The sequence below is a fragment of the Engraulis encrasicolus genome, chromosome 9 (assembly GCF_034702125.1).
Source record: "Engraulis encrasicolus isolate BLACKSEA-1 chromosome 9, IST_EnEncr_1.0, whole genome shotgun sequence".
Lineage (NCBI taxonomy): Eukaryota > Metazoa > Chordata > Actinopteri > Clupeiformes > Engraulidae > Engraulis > Engraulis encrasicolus.
In genome coordinates, this window is record NC_085865.1 from 13956971 (window position 1) to 13970778 (window position 13808).

General features: G+C 43.8%; 1 protein-coding gene and 1 pseudogene across 1 annotated transcript; both read right to left on the bottom strand.

Annotated features, from left to right (window-relative positions):
• Positions 1-4376: 4376 nt before the first annotated feature.
• Positions 4377-7225, bottom strand: penkb (proenkephalin b). Its single transcript, XM_063207547.1, has 4 exons — positions 7084-7225; positions 6736-6878; positions 4695-5120; positions 4377-4637 (listed from the first exon to the last, which is right to left on the bottom strand). Exons 2-4 carry the CDS (start codon positions 6871-6873, stop codon positions 4377-4379), a joined length of 825 nt encoding a protein of 274 aa, XP_063063617.1. The 5' UTR covers positions 6874-6878; positions 7084-7225.
• A 5714-nt stretch (positions 7226-12939) lies between these two features.
• The window catches only part of LOC134456114 (uncharacterized), a 20859-nt pseudogene continuing 19990 nt past the window's right edge, over positions 12940-13808 (bottom strand).

Here is a 13808-nt window from a genome sequence, read left to right on the forward strand (position 1 = left end):
CCGCCCCCAAAACCACTTGCTTCCTGTCATCATCTCAAACACTCCTATCTAATAAAGACAGAAGCCCTTGAAAATATGAATACAATGCAATTAAATTACATTAAATTCATTTTAAAAAGCAACAACTTTTTCCCACAGTAGAAAAACATGACCATTGCCCGCAATGCTATTGTCAGAAAAGAAATGGACTCAGGTCCAAACACTGTATGCCGACCCCCTGATTTACCGTACGTTATTGTAAACTCCCTGAATACAAAATATTCATTTTTGATGCTGAATGAATGTGAAAAAATAATGCACTAATATAAATCGGACTCCTAGCTAATGATGTCATCTTGTTGAACAAAAATGTAGGCCAAAGGTGAAACTAACACCAGACTAAGCATCATCACCTCGTGCTAAGTTCAGGAGGTGAATCAAGTTCAATGTGTGGATTATTTCAATGGCTATAAAAATCTATGAAAAAGAACTTCCCTGCTAGAGCAGCTTGATAAGGCTTATCAAAATGAACTTTCATCTTCAGGTGCTGACGCAACACAGCATAATCATTTTCAGCTCACTGCTCATGGTCTCCTGACAGATCTTCTAATCTTTTCTTGGTCACTGAAAAAAAACGTTACTACAACAGGGTCTTAAATAGCGACTTGGTCATCATTGCCATTCTGGTGACGGCTAATTTACAACAGGGGCTGTGTCATACCGCCTGGGCACGCCCATCCCAGTGATGTAACACATTCAGCAAGTCGTGCAAGTCTCGCTGAGCTTTGGAAGTCGATGGCAGTCAGGCTTGTGTCTTAAGGAGTTAGGAAGTATTCATTCTACTTGACCGTATATTCAGCTTGCTTTCTTTCTCTTGCTCTGTTGCCTCTTTCTCTTTCTCTCTCTCTCTAATAAGAACGCTTGAAATGAAGTTATTTATGAGAGACGCCGTAAGACAGTGCTTGAATGAACTCACCCAAGTGCCTAAAGGATTTCTTTTTCAATGCCTCACATTCAGTCATTCACACACTCATATCACTGGCTTTCAATGGCAACATCCAGCTTTGCAAGCAATATAGTAGTATGGCAACTCTACTTCTTTCTTGCAACCTCAGAAGATTTACGTTTGAGTCCACAGAGGTTGGTTACAGTGGTGCTGTGTACCTTCATGGAGTAGTGTTTGGGGTAAGGGGGTATTTGTTTTGCACTCGAGTAGGCGTTTCATACTTCCACAACACCAGTTTCAAAAAAAGACCATTATGACCTACAAATTTGGTGTCCGGAACTGTTTATACGTGAAAAATTGGGACAATGGAGCACCAAAAATATAAGACTGTCTGGCTTTTCTGTTCCTCTATTTCCTTTTCAATGTGGTCCTAGAGGACCTGCCAAATGTACAAAGAAGATCCTTTGTCCTGTTGTCCTTTATGTTGCAACACCTGTTGTCATTTTTGATTATGCAAACCTGCGGTCAGTGGCACAAACCGCCGTCATTATCACAATTTCAAACCTCAGACAGTTTGTTGGATTGTGCCACAAGGGAAACAAGTGAAAGGGCATTAACACTGGCTTACTGCCACCTCTGTTCTGCCGTCCCTACAGTATTGTAACTGTTAACTCATTAAGACACGGCCACTGAAATAAACTGACTGTTACCAGAATGGCAAGGACCAAATTGTAATGCATTACTAATAAAAACGTCATGGTGCAGTACTATGGTGGTAAAATCTTTTAGTGACTATTACATCGTTCCACCATCAAGTGTTATTAGCATGTGAAACATCTATTTTTTAGTCAAATTACGTTTTTGTATAATTTTTATTACTCAGTTATGATATGTTTACACTTCAGTTTGGATAAAATAATGTATATTTTGGCTTATTACCACAGGCGGTCTTACAATACAAACTGACAAAAAGAAAAAGGGTCTGCTTCAGTCATTTTTCTTGAATATCATACGTAAAATATTTTGTTACTCTTGTCCTGATCCCCTCATATCTAAGCGCCCCCACCCCCCCCCCATATAGCCTATATTCAGTTTACCCATACATACATATATCCCCTCCATACATTTCCCCGCCCCCAAAACCACCCACGACACACACACACACACGCACAGTCACACACACACACACACACACACACACGTCAAAGGTTTCCATTCCTTCAATTGCTCTCAAGCACTGCCTTACTACTTGCCAATGTAATTATAATACTTCATATTGATCCTCCCACAGTTTTTTGTTATTGCCTTCATATATGGTTTCTTTAACATTCAGGTAATGCTTCATCAAACGCTTTAATTAGGAGAAGCCATTGTGTGATCACTGTCATTGGTAAAAGCTTACACTGTAGTGTTCCACCTGACGTATATGTTCTTCTGACCTGGCTGATGACGTGAGGGCATCAACACAAAAGGGCTTTTTAGACATTCCTCCTCCTTAGAGTCTAAAGACTGGTGACTAATGCCATAGTGTCTCATGGCTACTGTTGTGTGTGAGAGAGGGATGACAGGACAGGACAAAGAAAAGAAGGAAAATCAGAGGGGCAGCGAGTGGGAATAATGAAACGAAAGAGCCTTATTGATTATTGCAGCTCTCCACACAATTGTTCGGCGCTTGGTGTCGGCTTGTCACGATCGTGCCACCAGTCTCGTGCCTTCCATTTGCGTAAGAGCACATTGATGTAGTGATTACAGTCCACCTCAGAGGATGCTAAGTCAAACTGAATCCCCCCGGATAACACACCTTTTCATGATGTATAAAAAAGAGATGCCCAGAGATAAAGGAGCTTTTTTTATGATTAGGGGATATAAAGATAGAGATGAAAGAGAAGACACGGGGTGGTAGACAGTGCTGAAGAGTGCTGAAGACAGACAGAGAAAAGAGAGACTAAGAGAGAGAGAAGGTGTGTGTGTGTTTGTGTGTGTGTGCGTGCGTGCGAGAGAGAGAGAGAGAGAGAGAGAGAGAGAGAGAGAGAGAGAGAGAGAGAGAGAGAGAGAATAGATGTTGTGCTTCACCTCATTACCTCCAAATGGAAGTGAAGGAACCCCCTGAACTCCTTCATGATTAATGTTCAGTTAGGTGATGGAGTGTCTTCCCTCCCCATGAAACTGAGATATTGACATGATAATCCACACAGTAAAGCACAAAGAACATCATTGTCTGCAGTTCGACCACTTTATTTCATCTGTACATAATAGACAGGAGACATTTAAATTAATAAACACACATCATTATATGCATACAAAAAGAGGTGTTTGTACCTACAACCACAAATTGAGACCGAAGCTCAATGCCACTGGCCATTCATAAGAGATCTGTACACGGAGAGGTGGGGGTGGGAGCTCTGGAAAGAGGTGGGGGGTGGGTAATCATAAGCAGCCATTAAGGATAAGGCTTATGTGTCAAAAAGTGAGAACATTTTGGTAACTTTTTTTTTTTTGGTACGAGGCAGTGGGATACCGCTGCATTCTGTGACACTCACAGCTGTTGCCAGGGTAACAGCAATGCTTTGTTTCTAACTGGCAGCTTGGTGATTGTGCGCTCGGTGGAGTGTGCGCTTTAATTCAGTACAACATGCAGCTCAGAGAGTTTCTCTGATGAGATACAGAGGAGGACAGATACATGAATAATGACTGGGAGCAGCTCTGACAGTTGACAAATGTGCTCGCACACACCGTGTGTGTGTGCGTGTGTGTGTGTGTGTGTGTGTGTGTGTGTGTGAGAGAGAGAGAGAGAGAATGTCTGTGCATGCGTTCGTGCAGGCTATGTGTGCCTGTGTGTGTATGACTGCACAGGTGTGTGCGGGTAGGCCTACATTGCACAGTTTTTTGTGTGTTAGTGTTTTGCGATCTGAGTTATGGATGTAGAAATGTTTTTGAGTGCACTGATGGAGATGGCACATGGCCAAATGAGAAGACAATGACGACTTCAAACAAGAGTTGTAGGAAGTTCAAGTTGACATACTCTTACAGATGTAATTAGAACACTAGTGGTATGATTATTACATGGTTTCAACTTTGTAATATCATACATACGAGTGTTGTAATTTGATCTGTACGAGTACTTCTACTTCTGCTTCATGATACATTGCTGAAAACAAGAGCAGAGCCAGGATCAAGCAGAGTAGGGACCAAACTAGAGCAGACGGACGAGGGAGCCTGAATCCCACAGGTCCACTTGTTCACTAGACAGTGCACAGTGTTGTTGGGGGCCTAGAATAATGTGCTCCCACCCTCTAATAGAGCACTTTACAGCGAACGAGTTCACACGTCAGACTCAGGCCAGGGAGAGCGGGAGGAGAGACAAAAGAACGGATGTCTAAATCAAGTAAAATCAATTCAAATCAAATCAATCAATCAATCAATCAATCAACCAATCAGTCTGTTTTGCAGCTCAGTATCCCATAAAGCCTCCATACCTCTTCTCCACCTCTGGCTCCTGCTCTTCCTCGCCGCCCTCCTCCCCCTCTTCCCTTCCCTCCCCCTCGTCTCCGAAGGAGCGCCTCATGAACCCGCCGTATCTCTTCTCCTCCAGCCACTCGGGCCAGCCCACCCGGCGCATGAAGCCGCCGTAGCGCTTCTGCAGGGGCCGCGCGCCGCTGGACCTCCGCATGAAGCCCCCGTAGCGTTTGGCCACGGCCTCGGACTCTTCCCTCTCACCGCCTTTCACGGCCAGAAGCAGCTCCCTCAGCACGTTGATGGAGTCCCTGACGTCGTCGGCCTCGGCTGCGTTGGCCGCCGCCCTACCCCGTTCCGTGCGGAACGTCAGGATCTCCCGGCCGTGGTCCACGTCGTCGTCAAAGTCGGCCTCCAGGCCGCCGGCGTACGCCTCGTCGCTCTTCTTCATGAAGCCGCCGTAGCGCTTCATGAAGCCGCCGTAGCGCTTCATGAAGCCGCCGTAACGCTTCATGAAGCCTCCATACTTCTTGGCCAGCTGGTGGAGCGGCGAGTCCTGTGGCTGGGCCTCGAGCTGGGGCTCGGAGGGGATGTCGGCGCTCTCCAGGTTGGACGCGGCGGCGGCCGCTGCTGATGTGGCGGCGGTGGCTGACGATGAGGCGCTGGCACTCTGGAGGAGCTCACGACACGGACCCCAGGAGCTGCCGCCCACAAAGTCGGCCTCACACTGCCACATGCACATCTGGAGAGAAGAGCACACACACACACACACACACACACACACACACACACACACACACACACACACACACACACACACACACACACACACACACACACACACACACACAGACACAGTCAGACATGGACACACACACAGACATGGACATGGACAAACACACAAACACAAGGACATGGACATGGACACACACAGGAGTAAATGAAAATGAGGGTCATTAAGGCTGATGTTCCTGCTCCACACTGGGTTTTATTTTCAGGCTCTGCTCGCTTGCTTGCGTGCTTGTGATCTGACCAAACAAACATCACTGTACACATCAAAGGCTTTTAAGGCCCGGACTCTCACCCACACAAATGCACCTGGGCACGTACACTCACACTTACTGCGTACGGGTATACGCACATACACACATAGACACTGACACACACACACACACACACAGACACTCAACACACAGTGATGCCTCATCAGGTACCTGCATGCTCTCTCCCTCTCTCTCTCGTCCGGAAACGCACAAACACACATAAACCCAGAGTGGGAGCGAGAGATAAAGGGGAAAATCTGCCTTCATTCCAGTGTTAAAACCACTCATGATGAACCCTGGGACACCAAATGTATGTAATTACCGTCATTTACTCAGGGAGCAGAAAACCGTAAACACTGGACACTAGAGTGTTTTGACATATGACCGTGTGTGTGTGTGTGTGTGTGTGTGTGTGTGTGTGTGTGTGTGTGTGTGTGTGTGTGTGTGTGTGTGTGTGTGTGTGTGTGTCTGTGTGTGTCTGTGTCTGTTTGTGCGCGTGTGTTTGTGTGATAGAGAAAGAGAATATCAAGTGCATTGCCTTGTGGACAATTCTGTGTAATATGTTAGTGCAGCCTGCCTTTACAAGATAAAATTGATGACACCCATCTCTCCCCCCTCTCTCTCCCTCTCTCAATCTTTCTTTCTTTCTCTCTGGAGACATCACATTTGCATACTAAATTGAATGTTTATGCACGGTTTATGCAAAGATCAAAGCATAATGAAAATGGCTAGTGTTGACCAATTCAAAGTCAGTCACATTTGATTTATGCTAATATGGCCAGACACACGGCGCAGTGTCATGATCAGTCAGATGTATGTGTCTAAAACACATTAAACACAAAAGGCTTTCCATCTCAAAAGCTATTCGAGATTGGAAGTGGCAAGTGGATTTGCTGCCCGCTTTTCACAAAAGCCAGCCAATAGCATTTTAAAATGTTTAACTCCACAAAGCATTTCTTTAAAAACAAACGTTTTAATCAATATCAAACTATACAAATCAAGAGTTACCTAGTTCCACAAACTAATATTTCAATTTAAATATGTATGAAATTTTAAACATGTCCAAGAAGCACATGATAAAAACGTAACCTACTTGTCCGTCCTTGTTGAAGGAAATACATTTCTGTTATTGACAACATAAAATGGATAGTCTCGTATGATTTTTTTTGTCGACAAAGATGCTTTGACGCACGTTAGACATCATTTTGCGCACATGATTGCACGCCCAAATAAAGGCGACAAAATTAAACTGTCCTTGTTAAAGAAATGTTTGAAATTGCTGTTTGACACATACACACTTAAAACAGTACTTACTGTAGGGTTCAGGTCTGATTTTCGGAATCTGTCCTGCACTGCGCAGAACGCGCAGTCCGTGCCACAGTCCGCTTGAGCCGTCACCGCGAGGTATGCGCATAGGACGGTCAGAAAACAGAACTTCACTGGTAACGCCATTGATCCTAATAGATAAAACCAGAGGGTTGAAGCAAACATGGAGATATTTAACACTATTTTAATGTATTAGAAAACAAGACATCAACTAATGCGTAAGTAGATAGTGGAACAGATGGCGCACAGTGGTTTGATGCGCAATTGTTCAAATGGCACGTATCCTTTATTTGCAAAGTATCAAATAATAACAGTACTAAATTCACGAATACTCACTGTCTGTAATCAGCGTGATATCTCAACTTCTTATGCTTCGTCGTCGACCAGATGAAGACTTTAGATCCCCAAGCCCAACAAATTGGTCACGCGTGTGCGTGTTCAAAGGATGTGCCTGCGCGTAAAAGTCTGGAAGAGAGATAAAAAAGCGAGGAGGAACGCAGCACTAAAGAGCGGTCTCTGTTTAAACTCTCGCTCTCTGGAGCTTTCTGTGGCAGTCGACTCTCTGTGTCATTAGAGCGCGTTAACGCACGAGTCTGCTAGCTGTCTCTGTGCGCGCGCTGCCTCATCTTAAAAAGCAGCGACGTGTGGCGCGGGAGTGATTCCTTCTAGTCGCAGGAAAGTTACAACTGACGTTAAATGACGCACACTGATGTGCGGGCGGAGTGGGGTGGGGGTTATCCAAACTCTGTCTGAACAGAAATATGAAAATAATGTGGTGGGTCAGCCTGAAATATTATGAACTGTCATGAACTTAGTTATGGCAATCATGCAGTTGAGTTGACTGTATCTTAGACGACTTATGCAAAGACTAAATGGTCATCATTATATAGAAGCTACACATAAGGACATTTGCCACGACTTCACTTTAGTCTGTTTTCTGTCACACTTGTTGTCAGACCAATTTGTCAGCGACTATGGATAATGGCAGGGTTGAATGATGTGTCATTGTAATGAAAATGCTGATAAATAAGTATAACCCTTATTTTGTATTGCGAAAAAAGATAGACTGAGATAGATCTAGGCCTACAGAGACGTGAAAGATGCCATTTAAGTTTATAACATCTCCAGTAACTTTTCTTTCACACTTTGACAGAGAGTACCTTTGATATTTATTCCTTACCAGGGAAATGGTAATGGAGAGTGAAGCTTATGGATGGCCAGGTCAAAATAAAGATAGGCCTACCTGAAATCAAAGGGTACGTTTGGGAACCCTTTTTTTACAACTGCATGTTCAAAAACATTTCAACAAACAGACCCGAATTAAATATTATGACATTGCTGGTGGAAAAATGTCCCATTCAAAATAGAGGAACTGTGAGAGGAACTAACTCTGCAGTATTACAGTAGAATGGAATTGTGTGGCTCTGGTCTGTGTTTGCTGAATGCAGAGTTGCATTTAACACATTTGAATCAACGGTTTCCCTATGTGGAATATTTCATTACATTTGGCTTGGAAATGCTACTTCAAGGACCTGTTAAATACATTTAAATCCAGGACTACATTGCGTGGTGTTTTTGTTTAGAATCCCTTTAGATTTCCCTAATTTGTTCAAAGTGGTGGCAAGATGAATCATCTGGTCATTCTTATCAAAAATGCCAGCTTTCCAATGAATTTGTCACTCTAGGCTATGGCGTTGCCATGGTTTGCCCAGCCCGCACAATGGAAGCTCTTTCGGGAAGTTTTTATATAAAACTTTGAAAGAGTGAACTCAGACGCATGCTAATGAATCTAAAGCATCTTAATTAACTTTGACTGACCCCATCAGCTGTATCTCCACTAAGTGCACATCCTCAAATGACCTGATAATTGTAGCAGAGTTTAGCCATGAGGCACTGCGGTCTACATTTTGTGGTGGTTGATCATTGGATTGGAGGGTCACACGTTCGATTTGCAGTAGGGAAACAGACGTGTAAGTGGCTAACCTGTGCTCTTAAGAAAGTCTCTATCATCTGTAGTGCTCTTAAACACGGCATCTAACCCCGCATCGCAGTGGGATTGTGTCTGTGCCCAATTCACTGTAACACAGCTAAATGTAACATAAATGTTAACAATTTAGGGGGAAATAAACCAGGTCACTACTACCAGTGTTAGAAAATGTAGAACAACTCCTGGGGCCTTTTGAGGACACTAATAATGATAATTATACTTTAATGTTCACTTTTCCATTCCCAGTATTTTTGCTCAGTATTCATCATTAAGACAATGCTGAAAGGCAGTCTTTTAATTTGAAGGCCTTTCTCTTTCCGGAGGAAAGTTATGATAGACTCAGGCAATTTTATATCCATATTTGCAGTCCAGCAAAATGATTAGTTAATGATTAGATCGCTGTCTTTTGTACGTCAACCATTTCTTAACATTTGGTTTACATTTAATTTATGCAACAGGGATAGGAAAGTAAAGTGCAAGTGAGTGTAAATAATGTGTCAAAGGAAGAACACAGTAGTTTTCCTTCATTTGAAAGTTTTGTACATTCACAAAGATGAAGATGGGAGTCAGACTCATGCGGGTATTAGCAGCAATGTGACATTTCTTTCCATAATACAAATTAATTTATTCTCATTTCCTCTGTGGACATATGATGATTATATCTATTACGTTTTTAACAGATTCAAAGTCCAATTATACACGATTTATACAAACACTGTCACACGCACACACGCGCGCACGCACATACACACACACACACACACACACTTGTTTTTTTTGTTTGTTTGTTTTTTATCTGGTATTTCCACAGCTATAAAACAGAATACAGACCTGCATATTTCAGTTGGGGTTTAGCATTGCTCAAGTTTTCCCATGCTCCAAATGTATTTCCTTTCTTGTCGTTAGTAGGCAGACACTGACATGGACAATGCAAATCGGCGTTATGGAAAAGAGTTGAAGAGGATATCAAAACGGCCTTCGGCAAGGGAGAGACAATGTAACAAAATGTTTTCATAATCTGTGCTTATTCAGGTGCCCTCTCCATGAGAAGTTTGTTTATGCTTTTGATTTGGTTTGATATAGGACGTTTTTTCGTCATCACCTCTAAGGGATTGAGATGTGCGCTACTTACTCACCCTGCACACATACATCAGCTTGTGCTTATGAAATGATAAATACTATAAGCAACAAGAGGCCAAATCCCAGTGGAGTTGTAGGGGAATACAGGAGAAAGGTGTGTGTGTGTGTGTGTGTGTGTGTGTGTGTGTGTGTGTGTGTGTGTGTGTGTGTGTGTGTGTGTGTGTGTGTGTGTGTGTGTGTGTGTGTGTGTGTGTGTGTGTGTGTGAGTGAGAGAGAGGGGGGGCAGAGGGAGGGAGAGAGAGAGACAGACAGACAGGGACAGAGAGAGAGAGAGAGAGAGAGAGAGAGTATGAGTGTTTGTGTACGTGTGTGTGTGTGTGAGAGAGAGAGTGAGAGAGTGTGTGTGCGCGCGCGCCATGTTGAACCGAATCGGAGCAGGTGAAGGTGATTCTATGTTGGTCCTGCTCTCGCTGTTTCTGTAATGGGAGAATGAAACTCCTGCAGAGAGCCTAGGGCTCGGACACACACACACACACACACACACACACACACACACACACACACACACACACACACACACACACACACACACACACACACACACACACACACACACCCTTATCAACGCACACATGCAGACAAACATTCGTATAAGCCACACAGACATCCAGAGGGGAGGGAGCATGGGGGCAGCCAAGCACATATGCATGTGCTCACGAGCAGACACGCACACACAGACACACACACACACACACACACACACACACACACACACACACACACACACACACACACACACACACACACACACACACACACACACCCCAACACTAACTAGTTATACCACACTACCTGCCTATACCACACACACACACACACATTTTCATTACACACATTTGACGTTGCCATTGTCATTTTATCTCAGTGGAGCACATGCTTACAGCAACTGTGCTTGGTCAGGTCTCTCCGTGGACACATGCTGGACTATTAGACCGTTCCACACACAATTAATTTATGCCCTTCTTATGATACGGTTGAAAGGTAAAACTGTGACCTGATAGGGGAGCAGTTACAGGGAGAAGCAATTTGCAGTCCCTTTCATAGTGCATCTATGTGCAACTACATGTATAGGCTAAAACTTGTTAAGGCTAAAAGATAACGCCCCTCTTATTAACTTGCAAGTTACAAGATTGACAGTAACCAAATCATAATGCTTTACTTTAAGGTTTACATTAATCTGTTTCTATATCGTTTCTATTGCGGATGCACTGTCCAGATGTCAGATCTCTGAAGGTGTCAGTCAGATCTCTGAAAATCCCACGATCCTGATTGGTCCTACTGCATTTTGGTCTGGGACCAGGGCGAATCCCATGGTCCTCCAGACCCGTGTGAGCTCACAAAGCTGAGTGGAAATGTACGAGTGTCTGGTAAGAGGCAGGCTACAGCCTATTTTGAACAGAACGCTGGTGTGCCGATATGAGCTGACAATCTGTACATTCAGGCAGTGGAAGGGCCGATTAATCAGATAAAGAGTGACTTTGGCCAAAAGGCACTTTATACAAATATTCCATATTATATATTCCAAATGCAACACACACACACACACACACACACACACACACACACACACACACACACACACACATACACACAGCATTCTTTTCTCAAACGACTCACACATAACACACACAAACATCCCTCGAAGACAATATTCTGTCATCATTGCAACATATTAGACAAATACAGCTTTTTCAGTTGTTCAATCCACCTGTGACCTTAGCTACCAAGCCGTTACGATGCACTACACTACTACCCATTGGGGTTAGGGCTTGGGTTAGGGCTATGTTAACAGGCTACCGCTAGCTCATTTCAACAAAGCATGCCATTTCGACACAAGACCAGCTCCTGGTCCTCGTCTAATTTTTTCTCAATTTCTCTTTTTGTCTGTCCTATCACCACAGCACGAAAGAGAGAGAGAGAGAGAGACAGAGAAAGAGAGAAAGAGAGAGAGAGAGAGAGACAGAGAAAGAGAGATAGAGGGAGAGAGAGACAGAGAAAGAGAGATAGAGAGAGACATCCATGCACCTTATCCTGGCCCCGGTCCAGAGGCCTGGCCATCTGTTGTGAACTGGCCGCTGAGGCCAAAGTCTGTTGAAGGGGGTAATTGGCACTTGCATTGGATGACTGCAGTCCGGGTCACCACCAACCTCTTCAGCAGACAGACGTCCTCTGAGTGTGTGTGTGTGTGTGTGTGTGTGTGTGTGTGTGTGTGTGTGTGTGTGTGTGTGTGTGTGTGTGTGTGTGTGTGTGTGTGTGTGTGTGTGTGTGTGTGTGTGTGTGTGTGTGTGTGTGTGTGTGTGTGTGTGTGTGCTTGTGTGATTGTGTGTGTGTGTGTGTGTGTGTTTGTGTGTGTGTGTGCGCGCGCGTGTGCATTTGGCATTTGTGTGCGTGTGTGTGTGTGTGTGTGTGTGTGTGTGTTTGTGTGTGTTTGTCCGCGTGAGTGTGTGCTTGCATTTATGTGTGTGTGTGTGTGTGTGTGTTCATGTTCATACTGTGAAGTCAATTTTTGCTAAACACTATGATTGAAAACCAACACTTCCAAGCTTATGTTTACTTATGATTATTTCTTGGTATTTCTCAGCTTTTCCTTTTGCATAACGGATTTGCATACAAATCTACAGACGTTCTGTAGACACTGCACAGTCCAACAGATGAGAATTACATAATATATAATTTCACAATGTATATTATTATTTGTATTATTTTATATAGAAAATTTAAAAAATACATCAGTTGGCTGAATTTCCGTTACTGTTCGTTTTTCTTGAGGACACTATGATAGCGCATTCAGGACAGGTTTGGCAGTTCTTTTAGCAGAATAGAAGAGAACTGAACAGAGTATAAGTCACATTTCAACAGATGTGCTGTGTATCACACTCACTGGTCGGCCTTTAACGTAGGCAGTGTCATTGTTGTCTGTCGTCCGGAGTGCCTTCACCTATGTGCCATCAGCATAATATGCTAATGCTGTCCGTTTCACTCTAGACTTGGTATTGTGGCAGTGCTGTTGTGGAGGTAGAGGGAGCAGGGGATGACGTGGACTCAGAAGGTGTCCTTGAGAGACGTCACAGAGTGATCTGATGCTTGAGGTGCCGCTGATGATCCTCAATGTCTGATGCCTGATCTCTGACGAAGTCCAGCAGGGATGCTTTTGTACAGGCAAGAGGTTCCTTCATTGTGCTGCACTATATAGTCAATAAACAGTAGCGTGAAGCCACTTGTCTTGCAAGGTCCAGGTGAGGAGGAGTGGGAGCAGAGGTTAAGAGAGATGACTGTATCATCGCTCCTCTTTGGAACACACCATGTACAGTAGGCCACCAATACAGTACGTATGAATGTGCATATGAACGTATGAATACAGTATGCATGAAATATGAAATACAGTAGCATAATTATTCTCAACTTTCCGCTGCGTATTTCACACTCTGGATTGTTGATATTTGCGATGCAGAAGGACACGGTGGCTTCTGTTGGCTTGTTGACTCTGTCACTGACACTTTATACCACATTCAAATCCATTTTTGCTCTGCTTAATGTTTAGGTTATCATATTTATTATTTAAATTCCCTAAACATAATATTATATTATTATCTCTCTGACCCTGGCTCAGGCATGCTGTGTGCACCATGTAGTCTATGGTGTGGATATAGCCGGTGCATGTCATGTGAGCACCTGTGTGGGAGTTCGGCAGTGGGGTGAGAGTGTCATCATAGACTGATTGGTGGTGATTACGGTTATTATAATAATTATGATTATTATGATCCTGGGGAGAAATCACTTATAATCAGAAGCATCACTGTGACCTTATTAGCTCTGAAATGTCGGCTTTCCCGTACCGTACATATAACACGAACACACACACACACACACGAACACACACACACTCTCAACACACACACTCTCTGGGTCTTTCTGTCTCAATTTCCCCTTTCTC